This window comes from Nycticebus coucang, chromosome 12 (genome assembly GCF_027406575.1).
Source record: "Nycticebus coucang isolate mNycCou1 chromosome 12, mNycCou1.pri, whole genome shotgun sequence".
Taxonomy (NCBI): Eukaryota; Metazoa; Chordata; class Mammalia; order Primates; family Lorisidae; genus Nycticebus; species Nycticebus coucang.
Genome location: NC_069791.1, coordinates 57,323,213 through 57,344,978, shown reverse-complemented (window position 1 = coordinate 57,344,978; position 21,766 = coordinate 57,323,213). Strand labels below are relative to the sequence as shown.

Below are 21,766 nucleotides of genomic sequence, written 5' to 3'. Positions count from 1 at the left end.
TTTTCAGGATCTTACATGATAAGATAGACAAAATTCAACTGATCATTTACTAAGTACCATATGTATCAATGGGTAACGGATCATGTTTAGTATTCTCTCAGATGCAAAGATGATTAAGACACATGTCTTACCCTCTACAAACTCTATAAATAGGACTATATATGAATGAATGGTCAGAAGAACAAATTGCTACATAGATGAGGAAAAACGTGTTCTCATTCTCTGCCGGCCAGAGATAGGCATCTCTTAGGAAGGAAAGGGAAGGTAACCTCAGACTGTTTGGAACCACGGACAGTCATGGGGTGTGGTGACAGCAGCCCTAATCTACAGAGCGTGCTGGAGGAGGAACTATGACTTTGTCTGCAGTGACTTGGTGCCTGGAGGTCAGCTGCCTGAGGAGGGTAGAGAGGTGAGAAAAGGGGCAGCATTAGCCCCTGGTGGGGAATTCTGCAGTGAGACTATCCAGCTCAACACCCAATGGGACAAAGGGAGAGGAGTGGAAGAAAGGTTGATAGAAGTGAAGAGGTGGCTCAGCACCTGTAGCTCAGCGGCTAAGGCGCCAGCCACATGCACCAGAGCTGGCAGGTTCAAATCCAGCCTGGGCCTGCCAAACAATGACAACTACAACCAAAACATAACTGGGCGTCCTGGCGGGTGCCTGTAGTGTCCCAGCTACTTGGGAAGCTGAGGCAAGAGAATAGCTTAAGCCCAGGAATTGGAGGTTGCTTTGACCTGTGATGCGACAGCACTCTACCCAGGGCGACAGCTTGAGGCTCTTAAGTGTAAAGAGGAGCTCTTACCAAGGCCACCACGCCTCAACTAGGGCCATCTGTGGCCATGGAGAGATGCTACTACTAGGCAATGAGGCACGGGGAGGCCTGATGTCAGTCCTGGAGTATAGGAGAGGTGATGTGTGTACGGTTGGGACTTAAAATTAGGAAAGGATCGAGGGGAGAGATTTGAAAATAATGGGGTGGGGAGAGAGCGCTGATCAAGTGGTAAAAGCAGGCGCAGAGGAGGCACGGAGCACGGGCTGTGCACCGGGAGCTGTCTGGAGTCATCGCGGTTGATTCTCAGCTAGGCCGGCCTCGGAGGGAGCAGACCCGGCTTGGGGCCGAGGCTCAGCAGCTTGCCCAGCGCACGCTGGAGCCTGACCCTCCCGCTGGTGGGCTCCGCTCGAGCCCCGGCCACTCCGACCCTCTCCTGGGTTGGGAGTGACTGCTACAATTTGTCCCAGCATTTTTATGTTGTTTTCCAGAGCAGATTGAGTTGTGAGGGCTGATGTCACAGGGTGTGTGTTGAGCGCACGTGCGCTCTGGCAACAGCGCCGCCTCCCCTGCCCGGCGCCGAGGAACCCGACGACCGCACAGTCCCCATGGCGCGGGGCCGCCCAGCTCCAGGGGCTGCTTCGCAAAGACCCGCGGCGCCCGGGTGGCGCAGGAGACTGGAGCTGCCGGTGGGCGGGGAAGAGCCATTGTGACCTGGTCGGTCCCTCCCCTCCCCGGCACTGTGATGCTGCAGGGCAGCTGCTGGCCCAGCATGTCTGTCCCCGGCCCCCTCCCTCCCAGTGTGTCACAACAGCGGAGGCGGCTGTATCTGGAGCAGTTGGGGTGGGCAGGCCCAGCTGGGAGGCGAGCCGGCGAGGAGAGCTGCCGCGATGGTGAGGCTTCCCCGGGCCGGGGCCGGGGCCGGGGCGGGGGCGCGCGGCGGCGCCGGGCAAAGAGCAGCGTCTACGCGAGCGGATCCATAGCTCTAGGTCCGCAGCTCTCCAAGTTTCCCCGGGCGGACGGGTTGTCAGTTCAGGGCTGAGAGGTCGCCGCACCGTTGGGCGGGGGACACCTGAAGCTAGTGTCCTTTATCGCTTGGGGAAAGTAGAGACTAGGGGCGAGTAGCTCCCCCTCCTTAAGGGGGATTTGCGCTGGCAGGTGAGGGAAGGCCAGGCACAGGGAGCCCGGAGGAGACGCGGGCGAGATTCTGAGGGCTCCTCAGAGCGGCAGCTTGTGGACCAGAATGGGAAGAAAAGGGGGGAGTCCAAGGATTCCAGTCGGTGGTCTGTGCCAGGGCGGTTGGAGGTGTGGAGGCCGTCAAGTCCCCAAACCCACCCAAAGGTGACAAGACCCCAGAATGTAACAGAAGACTTAGGGGGTCACAGTCTCCATCCCCCGCGCTAGTGGGTGGTCCTGTGTTTGCATCCCCGCGCCGTCGGCTTGGGGTTTAGAGCACCCACGACTCAAGCGTGGCCGGGTCCTCCTAGCGCCAGGCACCTGACACGGGTGCCAACTGCCCAGTTTTTCCAGAGGTCAAAGCCATAAGGACTCGGACACTCAGAAGTTCCCCCCGCCCCCCACGAAGACCGGGGACCTCAGACTTCTGGTTTTGCTTCCCATCCTGGCGTAGGGGGCTGAGCTGCTGCTGGCTCCCCCGCCCCGTATCTTCTCAGTTCGCCCACGCGGACCTTGTTTACCCCGAGGGCCGCTCCAAACTCTGTATTCCACTGTGGGTAGTTCCATTTTAGGTACCTCCCCTCCATAGAACCGCCCGCCCCCCAACTCCGTGCCCCAAGGTGGCTAAAATTTGCCTCCAATCCGCTTTCCCGGACGCCTCGAATCCAGGAATCTCTCCTAGAGCCCTGACATTTCAGCAGTAGGGAGGTGGACCGTAAAGGTTAGGGGTGGCGGGAGGGGGCAGAATAAGCCGGCCTCACCCGCCAAGGTCAGGTTCTCTGGGCACTCTTGCTGCACGTGTCTGTGACCTAGAAGGCTCGACAAGAACCGTCCCTCCTCCCCCCGCCCCCAGGGCCCTGTGGCTCTGGCTTGGGTTCTGCTCTCCTAGCTCCAGGTTTGTCTGTCCCCCTCCTCCACCCCTCCTTCTCCCAAGCATCCTCCCAGACACGAGTGGGAGTTTGAAGAACTTGGGAATATTTGGAAGGGCAGCCAGAGGAACCCATTTCTGCCTGAGACTGGTGTTGCTGGGCCATAGTAGGAGCCCAGAGCTGGGAGTTCAGAATTTTGGCTGCTGGCTTTGCAGCTAGCTGTGTGACTTCCAGAAGGTCACTTAACCTCTCTGAACTAGTTTTTCTCACCTACAAAATGAAGAGGGCTCCACGTCGTTGTTATTTTAAAACATTTTATTGTAGAGAATTTCAAACATACACAAGAGGTCAATTAATATAATGAACATCCCATTTCAACAATTACTCACTTATGCCCAATTTCACTTCATTTATTCCTCCCTCCATTATTTTGAAGCAAATTCTAGGCTGCACACTCTAGAATTGGTATTTAATTTTTTTTTTTTTTGAGATAGAATCTCACTTTGTCGCCCTTGGTAGAAGGCTGTGGCATCATAGCTCACAGCAACCTTCTGCTCTTGGGCTTAGGCGATTCTCTTCCCTCAGCCTCCCACTGGGACTAAAGGCACCCACCACAAAGCCTGGCTATTTTGTTGTTGCAGTTTGGCCAGGGCCGGGTTTGAACCCACCACCCTGGGTATATGGGGCTGGCATCCTACTCACTGAGCCACAGGTGCCACCCCAATATTTAATATTTATAATAAATATCTAGCATGTAGCTAATGCTTTAAAATTTTCAAAGGGCTTTTCTTGCATGTTTTAATTTTGGCCTGAACACCATAGTGACTCTCAGAGTGGAGACTAAAGGAAGCTTACAGGATAGTCAAAGACGGTAACCCAGCCCACAGAGCAAACCTCAGTGTGTGTTCAGTAGACAAGTTGTTGAAGATACCTGGTAAATCAAAAATTTAAACTATGAAACCTTATTTGATTTATTGTTTTGAAACCTTATTTTAAATGTGCTTAAGAATTTAGATATTTAACCAACAACCTGATTAATGTTTTGAGAAGGCAATGTCTTTTATTTATTTTGAAAAAGTGAGTTTTATATAGTAGATTCTATTTAGAACATGTACTCTGTGTACATAGCACTGTTTCGATGGGCAAATGTTTTTTGTTGAACATTTCTTACTCATAGAAGCTCTTTTAAAACATCCTTTGATTCATTCATAAAAGGCTGAAATGACAATGCCTGTATTAGAAACCTAGACCCCAAGAATCCCACACTGGAAAAACAACTTTACTTCCTCCGAGGATTAAGTTTCAGACAACAGTCCTCCATGCTCCTCTTCTCCTGTGGGGGCTTCTTTGGTGTTAAGGAGAATTAGATGTGGCAATTGTGTAAGTTCTGAGTAAGAAACATATAACTAATCTTTATCCTATTTTTAAAAAGAATTCCTCTGGTTACTAGGCAGAGGAGCAATTTTCTGTGTGAATTTCCCCCACGCCTGCGCTCTTCTCCTGAACCACCCATTCCACCATATCAATATATCCTTTAGCTTTTCTGTACTGGAGTCTAAAGTTGCACAGCTGGTAAAAAGCCGAGGAGGGATTAGAACTTACATCCACTCAATTCCAAAGCTTCAGCTGCAACCCAGCAGGCTAACCCTGTAACTGAGCATTCCCATCTCCTGCAGGTGTCCTAGTAAGCTGCTTTCCTGGAGACTGAGACTATGACACCTTTTGGGGGATGTGCTATGGCCTGGTGCCACAGAGAAAGTGGCTGGTGGTTTATGGAGAGGTGGTCATAGTCTCTTAACTCCATTCCTTTTGGACTGGGGAGCCCTAGTTGAGTTCAGATGGGAATCTGCAGCAAATGGCAACAAAGAGTCTGCTCCTGTAAAAATATGCAATTAGAGGGGAGGAGAGGTGTCCTGGGGGTAAGGCGGACCAGACACTGCTGTGTTTTCTGCAATCACCCTGTGTGGATGGGTGGGGCTCTGAAGGTTGATATGTGCATTCTGACCTCAGAGCCCCTGGGTGGGCTCCAGGCCTGCAGGCCACTGTTGCCTCCTCCCTTCCCACCATTAAGTGCAGGAATCTCCAGAGGCCACTGCGTACATGCCTCTGATCTGGGAGCCTGGGTTCACGGGCAGTGGACAGAGGCAAAGGTGCCGGGCAGTCAAGAAGGGACTGGTAAGTTAAAGCTATTGTTGAGTGTCCCATCCAAGGGGCTCCTGAGTGACCTTCAAGGGAAGATTAGAAGTTAAAAATATTTTTTGAAGAGGAAATAGCTGGTGAATGCAAGGCCAGTGAGGACGGTTGGGTGGGAGGATGTGGCACACTGAGGGTGGGTCGTGGGGGAGGATGTGAACCAACTGTTCCTTTTCCCTTGGGCCACCAAGGGACTGAATGCACTCTCTGTGGCCTTGTGGTTGGCATCTCCCTTGTCACTGTCTTCCTGTTAGAATTTCTCCCAGATGATAAACTGTGGAAGAGAACAAGAAATGGATCAGGCACAGTGCGGATCAAATTAAACTCCTTAGCTCTCTCCAGCACCTGCCCCCAATGTCAGTCAGAGCCCAAGGTCTTTTGACGTCATAGTATCTCTTATGCTGGGATCCTCATTACCAGACACCCCTGACATTTCCAAAGTCAGTCCTATGTGAACCCCATGGCTACAACTGCCATATCTATCATCAGAGCCCCTATCCTGGGCGACCTTCACTCACTAATGTTAATTTAGGCCGGCCCTGTATTTTTGCGGTTCTGGCTTGCTACCTGTTCTTTGTTCTGAGTGATGCTGATTCTAAATATACTCTATTATTGAAGGGTTCAGAGCAGAGATAATGCAGACAATGTTTCACAAATCACATTTGTTCTAAGTTTAATTGTCCCTCTGTAACACTGCGGATCTGCTTTTCACTTGCCATCCTTAACCTAGCTTCTAAAATACATGTGATTTATTGTTTCAGCCAAACAGCTAGAAATAATTTGGTGTAATAATGTGCTTCCTAAAAGCAACCGTATGGCATCTGAGCACACGGGGTCAAGGGAATGTTGTCTGGTCTCAGGTTTGCACACTGCATACACCGTAGCCGGTGCCAGCTTCTTTCCTAGCAATATGCTAGTTTTTCTGTTTTGTGATACTTAGAAATAATTTTTTTTTTTTTTATGATACAGGGTCTTGCTCTGTCATCCAGGCTGGAGTGATTATAGCTTACTACTGTCTTGAACTCTTGGGCTCAAGTCATCCTCCCATCTCAGCCTCCTAAGTAGCTGGGAGTATAAACTTGTGCCACCATACATGGCTATTTTTTTTTTTTAGGATAGAAGAGCATAAGTTTATTTTAAATTATAAAAAGGAAAAAGAATGGGGGGAAGAGATGAAAAAGAGAGAGAGCAGAGAGCAGGGAGTGAGAGAAGGGAAGACGGTGAAGAGGGAGAAAAAGAGGAGAGAATGGCATCCCAAAGAAAGCAAGGAAGAATGCCAGCTCACACAGCTAATTTTTTAAATTTTAGTTTTATAGAGACAGGGTCTCACTAAGTTGCACAGGCTGGTCTTAAACTCCAGTGATCCTCCTACCTTAACCTCCCAAAGTGCTATGCTGGAATTACAGTCTTGAGCCACTGCACTTGGCCAGAAATGTTTAAAGCGACAGCCTCCTTCTTTCTACTCAGAGCAGTGATTAGTTTATCTTGGCCTCCTGAGAACAAAGCAGGAGGAAATAACTAATATTACAATATGAAGCATATAAGATTGACATAAGAAAGGGTTTCTGGTGGTGGAATTAAAAAGGGATACAAGGTTATAGAATTTCCTTTATTGATGTTCTGCAAAACATAGGCTCCCTTTACCAGGGAGGATGGCCACAGGTGGCCCAGAGGCTTCACGCACTCTTCACTTTGTGAGCCTACACTCCAGACTAACTGGACAGTTTGTGGGACCAGCTCTAAATTTTCCTGCTTCTTGTTCACATTTCTCCTATATCAACCTAAAATACCCTCAGGTCATCTTAGCATGTCTAAATTTTTCAGGTTCCCTGTGAGTATTCCTTGTTTAGGAAATTTAGAAACTGTCTTTTTCTCCTTTGGACTCCCACTGCATCTGATCCTACACTGCTTAGGCACTGGCCCCTCTCCTTGCTGAGTGGACTGTGAGCCCGTCTAACAGGGCTCCCATTCTAATCATTCCTGTATGTACTGAGCACCTTCCACTGTCAAGCTCCGGGGCCAGAGTGAGTGTTCCTTGAAGGAAACAAAGCTCCTTTTCCCTGACAGAGCCCACTCCCTCTGCTAGGGAGGAAAACTAAACAAATGATAATAAATGTGATAATAAATGCAATAAATGTGATGATTGGGCTGAAGGGGACTGTGGGAGTGGATAGCAGGGGGCCATCAGATTTCCCGCAGGAAATGACATCTGACTTGGGAGCTGAAGGATGAATGGCAGTTAGCCCAGTTCCTCTCAATGCCTTCTTGCTCATGACAATCCAAAAAACATCTGTTACGTGAATGAACAGAATACGTAACTTCCGTATAGGTCTGTGTGAGGGGGTGTCATACCCCAGGAAAGGGACTCGTAGGTCTCTTCCTTCATCTTTACCCCCTACATAGCTGAGCAGCGAGGCTACAGCAGCACATCGGGAACCCCCACATCTCAAAGGGATTCAGAACAGAACTAGTCTGAGTGCCTCAAGCCCAGATTCGAAATAGAACTGAGAGTAGTGTGAGCAAGAAAGCATGAGCTGCGATTGGCTAGAGGGGAGAATCCGAAATATGGGTTTGGAGCAGACCTGTTGACTTAAATAGCCTCTGCTGGGTCAGCTTACCCTTTGCCCTAACTCCCCACCCCCAGCCCCAGCTGCACACACTGGCCTTGAGATACAGACTCCTGCTTCTCCCAGAGCAGGATGACCCATTTTCAAAGAGGCTACCCCCATGAGCCTTTCACTGTTTCTCTCTGCACCGGAGCATACGCCTGTTTAGAGTTTTGGTTTTCAGGCTTGGTAGTGTATTACTGTACACTGGGCACAGGTAGAGCCCTAGAATTTCAGTTGCAAGTGAGATAGGAGGTTGTGTGGTATGAAGGAAAGAGCTCAAGCCAGGATCAAAAGCCCTGGATTCCAGTGCAGGCTTTTGTTTTTCTTTTCTTTTCTTTTTTTTTTTTTTTTTGCTGCAGAGCTATGCAATCTTGAATTTGTCATTTTGTCTCTTGAAGCCTCAGCTTTTTCTTTTTCTTTTCCTTTTTTTTTTTTTTTTCTTTTTTTGAGACAGAGTCTCACCATGTCTCCCTCAGTAGAGTACTGTGGAGTCACAGCTCACAGCAACCTCAAACTCTTGGGCTCAAGTGATTCTCTTGCCTCAATTTCCCAAGTAGCTGGGACCACAGGCACCCGCCACAACGCCCAGCTATTTTTTTGTTTGCAGTTGTTGTTGTCTACCAGGCCCAGGCTGGGCTCGAACCTGCCACCTTCAGTGTATGTGGCTGGTGCCCTACTCACTAAGTATGGGTGCCGAGCCAGCCTCAGCTTTTTCGTCTGTAAAATAAGGAAAAGGGAATTCTGTTAGGTGGTCCATGTGGCCAGTTCATTTCTGATATCCTGAATATTCTGAGCTGACATAACATCCCTGGCTATGATATAGATGCAACTTTTATGTATGTATGTATGTATGTGGGGCTTTTGTTTGTTTGTTTGTTTGTTTTGTCACCCAGGCTAGAGTGCCATGGCATCAGCCTAGCTCACAGCAACCTCAAACTCCTGGGCTCAAGCAATTCTCCTTCTGACCTCCTGAGTAGCTGAGATTATAGGCATCCACCACAATGCCTGGCTAATTTTTCTTTCTTTCTTTCTTTTTTTTTTTTTTGAGACAGAGTCTCACTATATCACCCTCGGTAGAGTGCTGTGGCATCACAGCTGACAGCAAACTCAAACTCTTGGGCTCAAGCAATTCTCTTACCTCAGCTTCCCAAGTGGCTGGGACTACAGGTGCCTGCCACAATGCCCAGCTATTTTTTTTTTGTTGTTGTTGTTATTGTTGTCTTAGCAGCCCTGGCTGGCTTCAAACCCACCAGCCCTGGTGCATGTGGCTGGTTTCCTAACCACTGAGCTATGGGCAGTGAGCCTAATTTTTCTATTTTTAGTGGAGGTGGGGTCTTGCTCTTGCTCAGGCTGGTCTTGAACACTGGAGCTCAAGTGATGCTCCTGCCTCAGCCTCCCAGAGTGCTAGGATTACAGGTGCGACCTATTGGAACTTGACCAAGATGTAATTTTTAATTTCACTTGAGCCTTCTTCTTGTAACTTTCAAATCCTTATTTTCCCTCACATATTAGGTGCTTAGTAAATGACAGTTGAATAAATGACTCATGCAATGGGCTCTCAGGATAAGGTGATTACGGTGAATAGAGTCCCTGCTCCTTTTCTTCTAATTATATTTTGCTTTTTAGGAAAAAAATTATGAAAAATTATAAGTCTTCAGAACAGTGTAGTAGTATAATGCTACCCATATATCTGTCACCCATATTTACCAGTAAGAATTTTTTCCATGTTTATCTGCATGTTTTGTGAAAGTATTTTTAAGTATAAACATCATGACATTTTACCCCTCTATGGCTTAGTTGCAACCCTAAAAAATAAAGACATTTTTGGGCGGCACCTGTGGCTCAGTGAGTAGGGCACTGGCCCCATATACTGAGGGTGACAGATTCAAACCCGGCCCTGGCCAAACTGCAACCAAAAAATAGCCGGGCATTGTCGCAGGCGCCTGTATTCCCAGCTACTCGGGAGGCTGAGGCAAGAGAATCACCTAAGCCCAAGCGCTCTAGGTTGCTGTGAGCTGTGACGCCACAGCACTCTACCAAGGGTGACAAAGTGAGACTCTGTCTCTAAAAATAAATAAATAAATAAAGACATTTTCATACTTAAGTACATTTTTATAATCTGCTTAACAAAATCCATCAGTTTTTCTATTTCTCTCACAAATATTTTAATTCGTTCAAAGCAGAATTCAGTCAAAAGTCCACATATGTGGTTGTTATGTTTCTTAGGGTTCTTTTAATATGAAACAGTTCTTCTCACCGCTTTATTTTTCATCGAATTAAAAAAAAACCAGACCAGTGGCCCTGCAGAATATCCCTGCTTCTGGATGTATTTTGTTTTCTCGGATGTCACTTAACTTATCCCTCTGATCCCTGTGAAGTAGAAGCTAAATCGAAAGGTTTGGTACATTCAGGCTGAGTATTTTTGACAAGAATCCCTCATGACAGTGGTGTGTGTGCCACATTGCTTCACATCAGGAGGCTTCAGTGTATAGTAGCAGTGATGTTTAGTGATGTTAAGTAGTAGTGACTATTAATGATGTTAAGATGGATCACAGCATTAGGTATTTTCCCTGTGGCTGTAACAGTGATTCTTTAGCTCTCTGAACATCCAGCTTCTCATCAACTTTTCACCAAATGGTGCTGGCATCCTTGTCCAAATCAATTACATAATTAAAAACTGTAATATGGCAATGTCTCATACTCTACACTACATTGGTAGGTGGACATTCTTCTGTTGAATAAAAGAAGCTTAATAAAAGAGCTTTCCCTAATTAGCAGGCCTTTTTTTGATGGGGACAAATGAGTTTTCCTCTAGGGATTTTCTTTTAGGTTTTGTATATCCAGTAGAAGCTCCACAGTTGACCAACTCCATAAATTGACCTAATTTTCATAGACTAGACATGCACCATATGTACAGTACAGTAGGCCTAGTTCCTTAGGTTTTTTGTTTCTTTTGAGACAAGAGTCTCACTGTTGCCGCAGGCTAGAGGGCCATGCTGTCATCACTCACAGCAACCTCAGACTCCTGGGCTCAAGCAATCCTCTTGCCTCAGCCTCCTGAGTAGTTGGGACTACAGGCACCTGGCATGATGCCCTGCTGAGATTTTCTGGTTTTAGTAGAGACGGAGTCTCGTTCTTGCTCAGGCTGGTCTCCAATCCTGAACTCAGGTGATCCACTCACCTCAGCCTCCCAGAGTGCTAAGATTATAGGTGTGAGCCACCGAACCTGGCCTATATTTTCTCATGTTGACCACCTCTATATGTTGACCAGTTTGTTACAGTCCCTTGGCTGGTCAACATACAGAGGTTCAACTGTGTACATCCTGTTTCAGTCATATACCTTCATCATTCTTTCTGATGCTCAGATTATCTCATCTTTGAGATGTTGCTCAGGCAGCGGGGGCCTCTTTAAGTTGGCTTAGACATCATCCCCATCTTTGCAGCTTCTGTACCTTCAGGCACTGTAAGATGTTCCAAGCTCCTCTTGTACATCCTCACCTCAGACCTAGAAACCTCCATCTCTCCCAGGATCCCTGGCTCCTGTTGGTGGGGACGGCATTGAGAGACTTCCTTTTCTCTTGAGTGCTGCAGCTGCATGTAAAGATGTGGTCTGGGGGATAACATGCTGGTTGTGGGTGGCTCCTGCATGTGGGACACTGCTTTGCTTAGGCCTGAATTAAATCCTGAGGTGGACACAGAAAATAGGCTTCACAGAGAGAAGAGAGGGACTGGGAGAGAGAACTGGGAACCTGAGAGAGAGAGAACTGGGAACCTGAGATCTCTAACTTCTTCCCAGTGGAGAAAAAGGCTACAAGGTAGTAGCATAATGAAAATGATAAATAGTAACACCAACAAAAACAACAATCATGGGCTCGGCGCCCGTAGCACAGTGGTTACGGCATCAGCCACATACACCAAGGCTGGCAGGTTCGAACCTGGCCTGGGCCAGCTAAACAACAATGACAACTGCAACAAAAAAATAGTTGGGTGGCTCAGCGCCCATAGGTCAGTGAGTAGGGTGCCAGCCACATACGCTGAGGCTGGTGGGTTCAAACCCGGCTGGGGCCAGCTAAACAACAATGATAACTACAACCAAAATATAGCCAGGCATTGTGGTGGGCACCTGTAGTCCCAGCTACTGGGGAGGCTGAGACAAGAGAATCACTTAAGCCCAAGAGTTTGAGGTTGCTGTGAGCTGTGAAACCATGGCACTCTACCAAGTGCGACATAGTGAGACTCTGTCTCAAAAAAAAAAAAAAACACCCAGGTGGCTAACTTATTATTTTCAGAAGAGGGAGGTTACATAACTCTGCCAAGGTCACCCAGCATAGCAAGTAAATTGAGAAGATAAGATTTAAACCCTGAGGTGTGGATGACTTTGGGAGTGAAGGCTTTCCCTAGCCACCAGGCCCATATACCTGAGCTGAATTGCATTCTATGTTGGGCTGTGTTACATGCTGGCTTCTGTAAATATCTGTGCTCTGTCCTCCTCAGAGACAAGGGCCACGTATCTCTCAGCCCCAGCACAGAGACAGGTGTAGAGTAGGGAGCAACAGGTCCTAATGCTTCCAACCCTTCGAGATATTGCTCAGGGCAGCCCTGCTCTCCATAGCCAGAGGATCTTCCTGCTTCAATGTGGACTCTACTTGCCTCCTTGCCCAGACGCCCTCTCAGAAGGCTCTGCTCCTGGCTTGGGTTACCCAGAGCTGGAAAATGCCAAGTCAGGTCATGGTTAAGAATAGAAACCCACAGACCAGGCACATGCTTTCCTGCTGGGCACCACAGGCACAAAGCCACCATATGGGGGCCACGGGCTGGGGGGTGTGGTGAGGGTGATGGGTCCATCTTCCCAGCTAAGCTTCATGGTAGGTTTTTATACACACAGGCTCACACAACTCCCCATCTGGAGCTGTTAATACTAGGACAAATCAGGCAACTGTAGTTTCAGGTCAGAGGACTGCAGGGGTAAGGGCACGCTCCAAGGCTTACCTTTATTGAACACTTCGCCTGACATAGGCAAGAGGGCAGGTTACGGTGGCTACAATTCCTCAGCATTCGGGAAGGGCCGAATTTATACCCTCCTCCCTTGATGAGGTACCAATCCTTTCTCACATCTCCTTTGTAGCTGTAATGCTAGGGACACCCATGGCATGTACTTATAAAGCATATTCCTTTCATGAGTGTTCATCTGCTGTTTGATATTCTGACTGTGTGTGCATGTGGAAAGTCAGGGTTTAGGAATGAATGTGATGCTGCCCCTGTGTGTGGTAGTAAACTTAGGGATAGTTCCCACCATTATCACTGGCTCTTCCTTGGCCTTTTTCACCAGTACAGGAGTCTTAGGTCTTGGAATTAGCCCCTCGTTTCATCTCTGCAGATCCGTCTTTTTTCTTTTCCTGGTACAAAGGATTAACCCTGAAAAGCAACCTTTAGAGCAAACCACAAAACAGTTGTCTTCTGGGTGGCGCTTTTGGCTCAGTGAGTAGGGCACCGGCCCCATATACCGAGGGTGGTGGGTTCAAACCCAGCCCCAGCTGAACTGCAACCAAAAAATAGCTGGGTGTTGTGGCGGGCATCTGTAGTCCCAGCTGCTCGGGAGGCTGAGGCAGGAGAATCATGGAAGCCCAAGAGCTGGAGGTTGCTGTGAGTCCTGTGACATCATGGCACTCTACCGAGGATGGTAAAGTGAGACTCTGTCTCTACAAACAAAACAAAACAAAAGAAAACAAAACAAACAGTTGTCTTCTTTGGAGCCAAGCCCTGGTCCAGCTACAGTAGTGCCGAGGTACCTGCCACCTCAGACACTACCTTGTGATGGGGGTGGTATGACTGGAGGGGCAGATGCCCTGCAAGGTGAACGCCAGTGCGAGACAAGTCCTCAGATATGAGGGATACAGGGGAAAGGCGTGGTGGGGGCCCTGGGGCTCTCTGACCTCAGTGCTCCCTCCCCCCACAGCGGGAGTGCATATCAGTCCACGTGGGCCAAGCGGGAGTTCAGATTGGCAACGCCTGCTGGGAGCTCTTCTGCCTGGAGCATGGCATCCAGGCAGATGGCACCTTTGGTGCCCAAGCCAGCAAGATCAACGATGACGACTCCTTCACCACCTTCTTCAGCGAGACCGGCAATGGGAAGCACGTGCCCAGGGCTGTCATGATAGACCTGGAGCCCACCGTCGTAGGTGAGTGTGGCCTGAGACCCTCTCCACAGAAAACAGTGAGCCACAGCAGGGGCTGGGGCTCATGATGGCTGAGGATGCAGAGGATCTCTGCAGGCCTGGGCAGCCTCAGAGCAGTGAACAAGAATCTACGCTGAAAAAATGCCCTCTGCTTGAACCCCGGCTGAGATAGACTGAAATTGTTGATGTTACTAAATATTAAGTATAAAAGTCCCAAACAATTTTAGAAATTATTAGAAGCTCCTAAGTAGTTATTTCCCCAAAGTGTAGGGCCCTGTTCTCACCCATCTGGCCTGACCTAACAGGATCTTACATACAAAGCAGTACAAGCAGCAGGCATGTTCTTAAACAGCAGGGGTTGCTGTAGTTCTACAGTGAAGTTCACTGGGTCTGGGAGAACAGAGGAATTCTGACTTACGGCAGGTCAGGCTCCTTCGTGCTCAACCTCTTCCTCCTTCCCTTTGCCCCCACGCCCAATAGTGCTGCTTCCCCCCAGGGTATCTGAGCAAATGCCCACAATGCCTGGACACTGATCTCCAGGGGTGACAGGCAGTAGGCATTCTGCCCCCAGGTGCTTTGCGCACATGCAAAAAGTACAAGCTGCCCTCCCAGCCCCGGCACATACACTGATTTCCCTGGGTTGGGGGAGAGGAACGCTGAAGAGGTGATGTAGTTGGGCTTGGTGCACCTTGATCTACTCTATGTCCGCTTTGGGTGGGCCCTTGGAAGTGAGCAGACCCCCCCGGAGGCCTCTCTAGGCCCCTACCCCTCTAAGACCTGTAACACAGCTTTGCTTCAATGTCATTCTAAAGGATGACATTTATTATTGCCACCTGGAAGTGGACATGAGGGGTAGGACAATTCCTGGGAGAACCTAAGATCTGGGCAGATCACCCTGAATCTCTTTCCATGTCCCTAGAACCTTCTAATGCAAATTAAGTCAAATTATTGGTAGGAAGAAGAACCTTGTAGCATGAAAGGAAAAACAAAAGGGAAGCCTTCGTGGGCAAAGGTGGAAGGAAGGAGAGGCAGTCAACTTTGGGGTCTGGGGAGCTTTGTAAACCTAAGGTTTTTTTCCGATTCTAGCCAGCTCAGCAACTGGCTTCCCATTGCCTGCCTGAGCCACAAGTCTCTGGCTCTGTTAGTACCTGTGTTACCCAGGAAGCCCTTAGCCTTCTGCAGATTTATCATGGGGCTGTATGGTTTCACCTTAGTGGAGTTTTATAAATAGAGGAAACCAGAAAAGTATCAAGTGGTGATCTAATGGGAAGGGAGGCTTCCCCATGGAAACCAGGTGGTAAGATCTAATGGCCTTCCTCTCTGGGCAGATGAGGTTCGGGCTGGAACCTACCACCAGCTCTTCCATCCAGAACAGCTGATCACAGGAAAGGAGGATGCAGCTAACAACTATGCCCGGGGTCACTATACAGTGGGCAAAGAGAGCATTGACCTTGTGCTGGACCGCATAAGGAAGCTGGTAAGTGTTGCCAAGGGCAGGGAGTTGGTGAGTCAGGCTAGAGTGGCAGGCTTGGCCCAGCCTCTTTAATCAGTGGATAGAGGCCCCCAGACCTCTGACTACAGGATACAGCTCCAAAGGTTTGGGAACTTCTGCTTATGAAATGCTTAGAAGATGCATTTCCACCCTGGCACCACAGGCTATGCTATAGGCCGATCCCATTTTAGTACTAATTGACACTTTACAGTAGCATCTGGGGATGATTCAGGTATGAGGTAGGCTACGGTTTTTTGCTCATTGGATGCGTAAGTTAACAGAGCATTTAACTTGGACAAGGACAGGGAGAGATTATTGACGTATTTGTGTGCTTACAAATGCTATTAAAAATGTCAAATATGGTTGGGCCCAATGGCTCATTCCTGTAATACTAGCACTCTGGGAGGCTGAGTCAAGTGGATTGCCTGAGCTCAGGAGTTAGAGACCAGCCTGAGCAAGAGTGAGATATCCCCCACTCCACACCCCATCTCTAAAACTAGCTGGGTGTTGTGGTAGGCACCTGTAGTCCCAGCTACTCCAGAGGCTGAGGCAAGATGATTGCTGGAGCCCAAGAGTTTGAGGTTGCTGTGAGCTATGATGCCATGGCACTCTACTGAGGGCAACAAAATGAGACTCCATCTGGAAAAAAAAAAAAGTCAAATACAAGATGGAACCAGTGGCTCACAACTGTAATCCTAACACTATGGGAGGCCGAGGAGGGAGGATACCTTGAGCTCAGGAATTTAAGACCAGCCTGAGCAAGAGCGAAACCCCATCTCTACTAAAAATAGAAAAATTAGCCTGGCTTCATGTGGGCACCTGTAGTCCCAGCTACTCGGGAGGCTGAGGCAGGAGTATTACTTGAGCCCAGGGGTCTGAGGTTGCTGTGAGCTAAGCTGATACCATGGCACTCTAGCCTGGGCAACAGAGAGAGACTCTGTCTCAAAAAAAAAAAAAAAAAAAATCAAATACATTCCTTCATTTAATTCTTTTTTGTTTGTTTGTTTGTTTGGTGGGGGGGTTTTGTTTTGTTTTGTTTTGGTGGTTTTGAGACAGAAAACCAGCCTTGGTTTTCTCTTGCCTCAGCCTCCCAAGCAGCTGGGACTATAGGCACCCGCCATAATGTACCGCTATATATATATATATATATATATATATATATATATATATTTTTTTTTTTTTTTTTTTTTTTTTTTTTTTGTTGCAGTTGTCATTGTTGTTTCACTCACCCTGGCCGGGTTCGAACCCGCAACCTCAGTTTATGTGGCTGGTACCATAACCACTGTGCTACGGGCACCAAGCCGCTTCATTTAATTCTTATTAATGATACAAAAGAAGTACCTTCCTTGTACTTTATAGATAAAGTAATTGAGGGCCAAAGGGCTTCAATAACAGCCTGGGTCACCTAGCTAGAAAATGGCAGAGTTAAGGTTTGTGTTGCCTGGTAAGTGATGCCAAGGGCAGGGAGTTGGTGAGTCTGGGAGTCAGGTTGGTTTGATCACACAGCTCTGAGCTGCAGGTTGAGTCACTTTAAGCTCCCCTTTGCTTATCTGTACAATGTTCCCTTATCTGGGAATGTTCACCTTTTCTGTCTAGAGGGCTGGTAAGGGTCACCAGTCTCAGAGCCACCTGTAGTTCCATAAAAAGTACAAATCATACCCAGTGAGAAGATTCTGTGACTTCTCTTCTGATAAGAGCTAATACTGAGTACTTACTACGCATCTGGTCCTTGCTTAGCACATTATGCTATCTCATGTTATTATCACAATAACTTTATAAGATGAGGATTTTCTATATCCCAACTTTAAACAAGAAGGAACCTAAGTCTGAAGAGGTTCAATTACTTGCTCAAGTTTTTACAACCGGAAAATGGCATAGTTGATATTAGAACTCAGGTTCTCTGGCTCTATTTACATTTCTGAAATTAGTACCTCAAGTCGCCTTCCAAGGCTGGGTTGAGATGTGTGGGTAGCAATTCCCACAAAATCAAATGACAAGCGCAAGGGATATGGACAAGGAGTTGGGGGGTCTCAAAGGGCAAAGTCACTCCCCACTGTGGTTCTGAAATTCTCATTCCTGGTCGACCAGGCTGCCATGCTGAAACCTTCATGTGCCTCAAAGCACACCTGCAGGCTAGCTCCCCTCTAAATCAATACAGCTCCTTCATTTGTTTCCTTACCCCTCAAAAGCTGTTTTGATCCCCGCCCCCCATAAAAGTGTTGAGGAGCAGGGTAGGGCAGACACAGCAGGTTGCCTGTCTCTGTCCCCCTGGAGGGTTTCCTCAGAAACGTGTCTTCATGATTTCTTCTCTTGTCCTACTCTTTCCCAGACAGATGCTTGCTCCGGCTTGCAGGGCTTCCTGATTTTCCACAGCTTTGGTGGGGGCACTGGCTCTGGCTTCACTTCTCTGCTGATGGAACGCCTCTCCCTGGATTATGGCAAGAAGTCCAAGCTAGAGTTTGCTATCTACCCGGCTCCCCAGGTCTCTACTGCTGTGGTCGAGCCCTACAACTCCATCCTGACCACCCACACCACCCTGGAACATTCAGACTGTGCTTTCATGGTGGATAACGAAGCCATCTATGACATCTGCCGCAGGAACCTAGACATCGAGCGCCCCACCTACACCAACCTCAACCGCCTCATTAGCCAGATCGTGTCCTCCATCACTGCTTCTCTCCGTTTTGATGGGGCCCTCAACGTGGACCTCACTGAGTTCCAGACCAACCTGGTGCCCTATCCCCGCATCCACTTCCCACTGGTCACCTATGCTCCCATCATCTCTGCCGAGAAAGCCTACCACGAACAACTCTCCGTGGCCGAGATAACCAGCTCCTGCTTTGAGCCCAACAGCCAGATGGTGAAGTGTGACCCAAGACACGGCAAGTACATGGCCTGCTGCATGCTCTACCGGGGGGACGTGGTGCCCAAGGACGTGAACGTCGCCATCGCCGCCATCAAGACCAAGAGGACCATCCAGTTTGTAGACTGGTGTCCCACAGGCTTCAAGGTGAGAGCTGACGACTTAGGGAAGAGATAGATAACTAGGGAAGCAGAGGGAGGTTCCCTAGGATGGAGGAGAATAATATCTCAGACTGATATACAATTCCATGGGTGCTTCTGGCTTTATGTGATGATATGGGGAGAGGGATCTAAATTAAAAGTTACATTAATTTAATTCATCTTTGGTTGAAAAAGTTTTTTCAGCTTAAGCCATTTTATTTTTTATTTATCTATTTACTTATCTGTTTATCTATTTATTTGTTTGTTTATTTATTTATTTTTTGAGAGAGTCTAACTTTGTCGCCCTCAATAGAATGCCATGGTGTCAAAGCTCACAGCAACCTCAAAGTCTTGGGCTTAAGTGTTCCTCTTGCCCGGGTAGCTGGGACTACAGGCACCCACCACAATACCTGGCTATGTTTTTTTTAGAGACAGGGTCTTGCTCTTGCTCAGGTTGGTCTTGAACTCCTGAGCTCAAACAATCCACCCCACCTTGGCCTCCCAGATTTCTAGGATTATAGGTGTGAGCCACTGCACCTGGCCAGCTTGAGCCATTTGAGAAAATGTATGCGTTTGCTGTTATTTTAAATTGATTAACCCCACTTGATTTTGTTTACTGAGGAACAAGTAATGATTGGTATTGGCTTAAATCTATTTGACCTGAATCACAATGTTTTGTGGGTATATAATTCAGTTCAGTTTGTCTAAATCTAGTTTTAATAGATAATTTACACTTCCTGGTACATGATGATTTTGTAACCATTTTAATTAGAGTTAACCAAATTATTTAAGTTGCCAGAGAAGTATAATTCCCTCCTCTCACAAAAGATAGGCACTCCTAATTTATTTTGAAAAATTAAATATCCTGCAAGTCTTAATTTGGAGTAACAAGAAGAGGATTTTACAGTTATCATATGATTGTGAGTCATTTGTACTACAAAGTTCTGATATTTTCCATAACCGTTAACCAAGAGTAAGCAGAAACCTAGAAGTTGGGTGACCTACTGTAGATCAGCTGTCCCCCCCTGGAAAATGCCAGACTCTGAGAGTCAGTGGGAAGAATCAGAATAGCCAGGGAAGAATCCTGGATGCCAGGGCCAGGGAATATTGAATGTTGAAGCCATCGCTTTGTGTTGGTCTGGTAGGGCATGAAGCCTGGCTGTGCCTACGAACAGCTTTGTCAGATTCCACCATCCTAATAACCACCACCATTCACATTAATTAGTTCCTTCTAGTCACGCCCTTAATAATTCAAATCTCTACTGAGCACTTATTATGTATCACAGATTGTACCAGTTGCTGAAGACAGGGATGAGCAGGTCTCAGTCCTTTCTTGGAGGGAATTACGGAAGTGAAGGGCTCTATGCTGGCCTGTGGCTGCCTTATTGGGGTGTGAGGCTTTGACCTGGGTATTCTCCTGCTGCGTAAGGCAGTGTAGCATTCCTCTCACTGGTCTAGCCCCAGCCACATATATCATCATTTTTCCCTTAGACAATGCCTATTTTTATGTGGCAGTTTTACAAAAACGGTCAAAGTCTTCCAAAAAATGGAATTCTTCTTTCTGAATGAGAAAAAAGAAGAGAGGGATTTTGGGGGTTTAGGGGAGAAATGAACCAAAAGAAGATGCCCCTCCTTCTTGCGCCTTTATGTGAAGCTGAAGCTCTGGTGTTATGTACAGAAAGATAAGTGTCAGCATAAACTCTAGCTGCTTTTCAGAAGAGTAAATACCATGGGAATGGATGTTGCTAAATGTTACTCTCTGGCATTCCCCCCAAGGATATTGTCCCCACTTGACTCAGGTCAAGGGATGTTACTGTTAGCAAAATGGAGACTTGGCTCACAGCACAAAGTTTGGTCAGGGACAGAGCTGGCCAGATATGTGATGATGACAGAGTTTACATTCATTCCTTTCCCCTTCTCAGTTTTGGCCCCTTGTGCCTATCTTGGCAACACCTCCACCACTGTGATGCCACTTGTGTCTAAGCGGAGTGATAACCATTGTGGGTCCACCTGAAGTTTGCCCATTCTTACTGCTCAGCCCCCTGCAGGCCCACCCTGCCCATTGAGGACTTGCAGTTTACAGCCATGAATCTGTGAGACTGGCAATTACAGCATGGTGGCCTGTGTAGGAGAGGTGGTTCTGGACCTCACCATGGTTCTCAGTGTCCCATAAATAATATCGCAGTTTGTCACCCTGGACTTCTTCCAGTTTCCTACAGTTGTTGGATTTGGCTTTGGTTTGGGATATGTATGTGAGAAGAAGAGAGATTTCTAAGACAGTAGCCCCCACGCCCCATAAGATGGAGCTGAGATTACACTGGAGGACCCTGACATGTCAACAGAACTTGAGGAATTGTGGCTCGTGCACTTTCTTTGAGTGGAGTCTTCACTTTTCTTCTAAAAAGCCCCATTTTCCAGAAACATAAATCCTGGTTAACACTAACACCATCCCTTGGGACTTTTGGTCTTTTTATTTATTACTCTGGAATATCCCCATGACCTTTTAAACAGCCTTTCACTCTTAGCAGAGAAATGTCTTCGTGAAATTGAATTTGCAACACAACTAAGAGGAACTTCAGATGACCATCCTGGAAAGAATAAACTTTATCGTAACTTGAAGTCTAGAAATTTATTTGCCTTTACAGGAAATATATTTCCATTTTAGAGATAAACATGTACAAGACACCTGCCAGCTACTAATTTCATTCATTACTCTCTTTGATTCCCCCACCCTTGCCCTTGAAGTCTGCCTATCCCTGGTCCCACTGGCTTTCAGGTCCTGTCAGCACTTGCTTCTATCAGCCTGTTGCCCCAGCACCCTACCCTTTCCCATTCCACCCTGGGGTCATCTTCCCACACTCACTGCCAGGCCTTGCACCCACACTGTGTTCCCAGGATGCCCCGTCTGAGTTATCCTTTGGCTGACTTCTCTCTTCTTCTGTTGCCCCTCCTCTTTCTCTGTCCCTCAGGTGGGCATCAACTACCAGCCACCCACCGTGGTGCCAGGAGGGGACCTGGCCAAAGTGCAGCGGGCTGTCTGTATGCTGAGCAACACCACAGCAATCGCAGAGGCCTGGGCCCGCCTCGACCACAAGTTTGACCTCATGTATGCCAAGCGGGCCTTTGTGCATTGGTATGTTGGAGAGGGAATGGAAGAAGGAGAATTTTCTGAGGCCAGGGAGGACCTGGCTGCCCTGGAAAAGGATTATGAAGAAGTGGGGACTGATTCCTTTGAAGAAGAAAACGAAGGGGAGGAATTTTAAATATACACCTTCCCCACAGCTGTGTCTCTTTATTTATTCCATTTCGTTCAAAATATATTTAACTGTTCTAGAGTAACAGACCCGAGCCCCATCCCCAACCCCAGCCTGCTTCCTGCCTTGCATAGGAGGGGCCTGATGCAGGTACCCAGGGGTGATGAGCTCCATCAGACCCTCCCCTGAGGTTAGAGCAGCTTTGCGACCTTAAAGAAGATGAGCGT

At 47.7% G+C, this 21,766-nt stretch overlaps 1 protein-coding gene across 1 annotated transcript; it reads left to right on the top strand.

Annotated features, from left to right (window-relative positions):
• The first annotated feature begins 1,479 nt into the window (after nt 1-1,479).
• Nucleotides 1,480-21,563, top strand: TUBA8 (tubulin alpha 8). Its single transcript, XM_053555676.1, has 5 exons — nt 1,480-1,660; nt 13,571-13,793; nt 15,119-15,267; nt 17,612-18,292; nt 21,255-21,563. The coding sequence occupies exons 1-5, from the start codon at nt 1,658-1,660 to the stop codon at nt 21,546-21,548; spliced, it is 1,350 nt and encodes a 449-aa protein (XP_053411651.1). The 5' UTR covers nt 1,480-1,657; the 3' UTR covers nt 21,549-21,563.
• The last annotated feature ends 203 nt before the right edge of the window (nt 21,564-21,766 follow it).

Excerpts from the sequence above, each read along its gene's own strand:
- TUBA8 (XM_053555676.1), top strand. Across the intron at positions 13,794-15,118 it reads CCTGGAGCCCACCGTCGTAG|ATGAGGTTCGGGCTGGAACC; the intron begins GTGAGTGTGGCC and ends CTCTCTGGGCAG. Across the intron at positions 15,268-17,611 it reads TGGACCGCATAAGGAAGCTG|ACAGATGCTTGCTCCGGCTT; the intron begins GTAAGTGTTGCC and ends ACTCTTTCCCAG.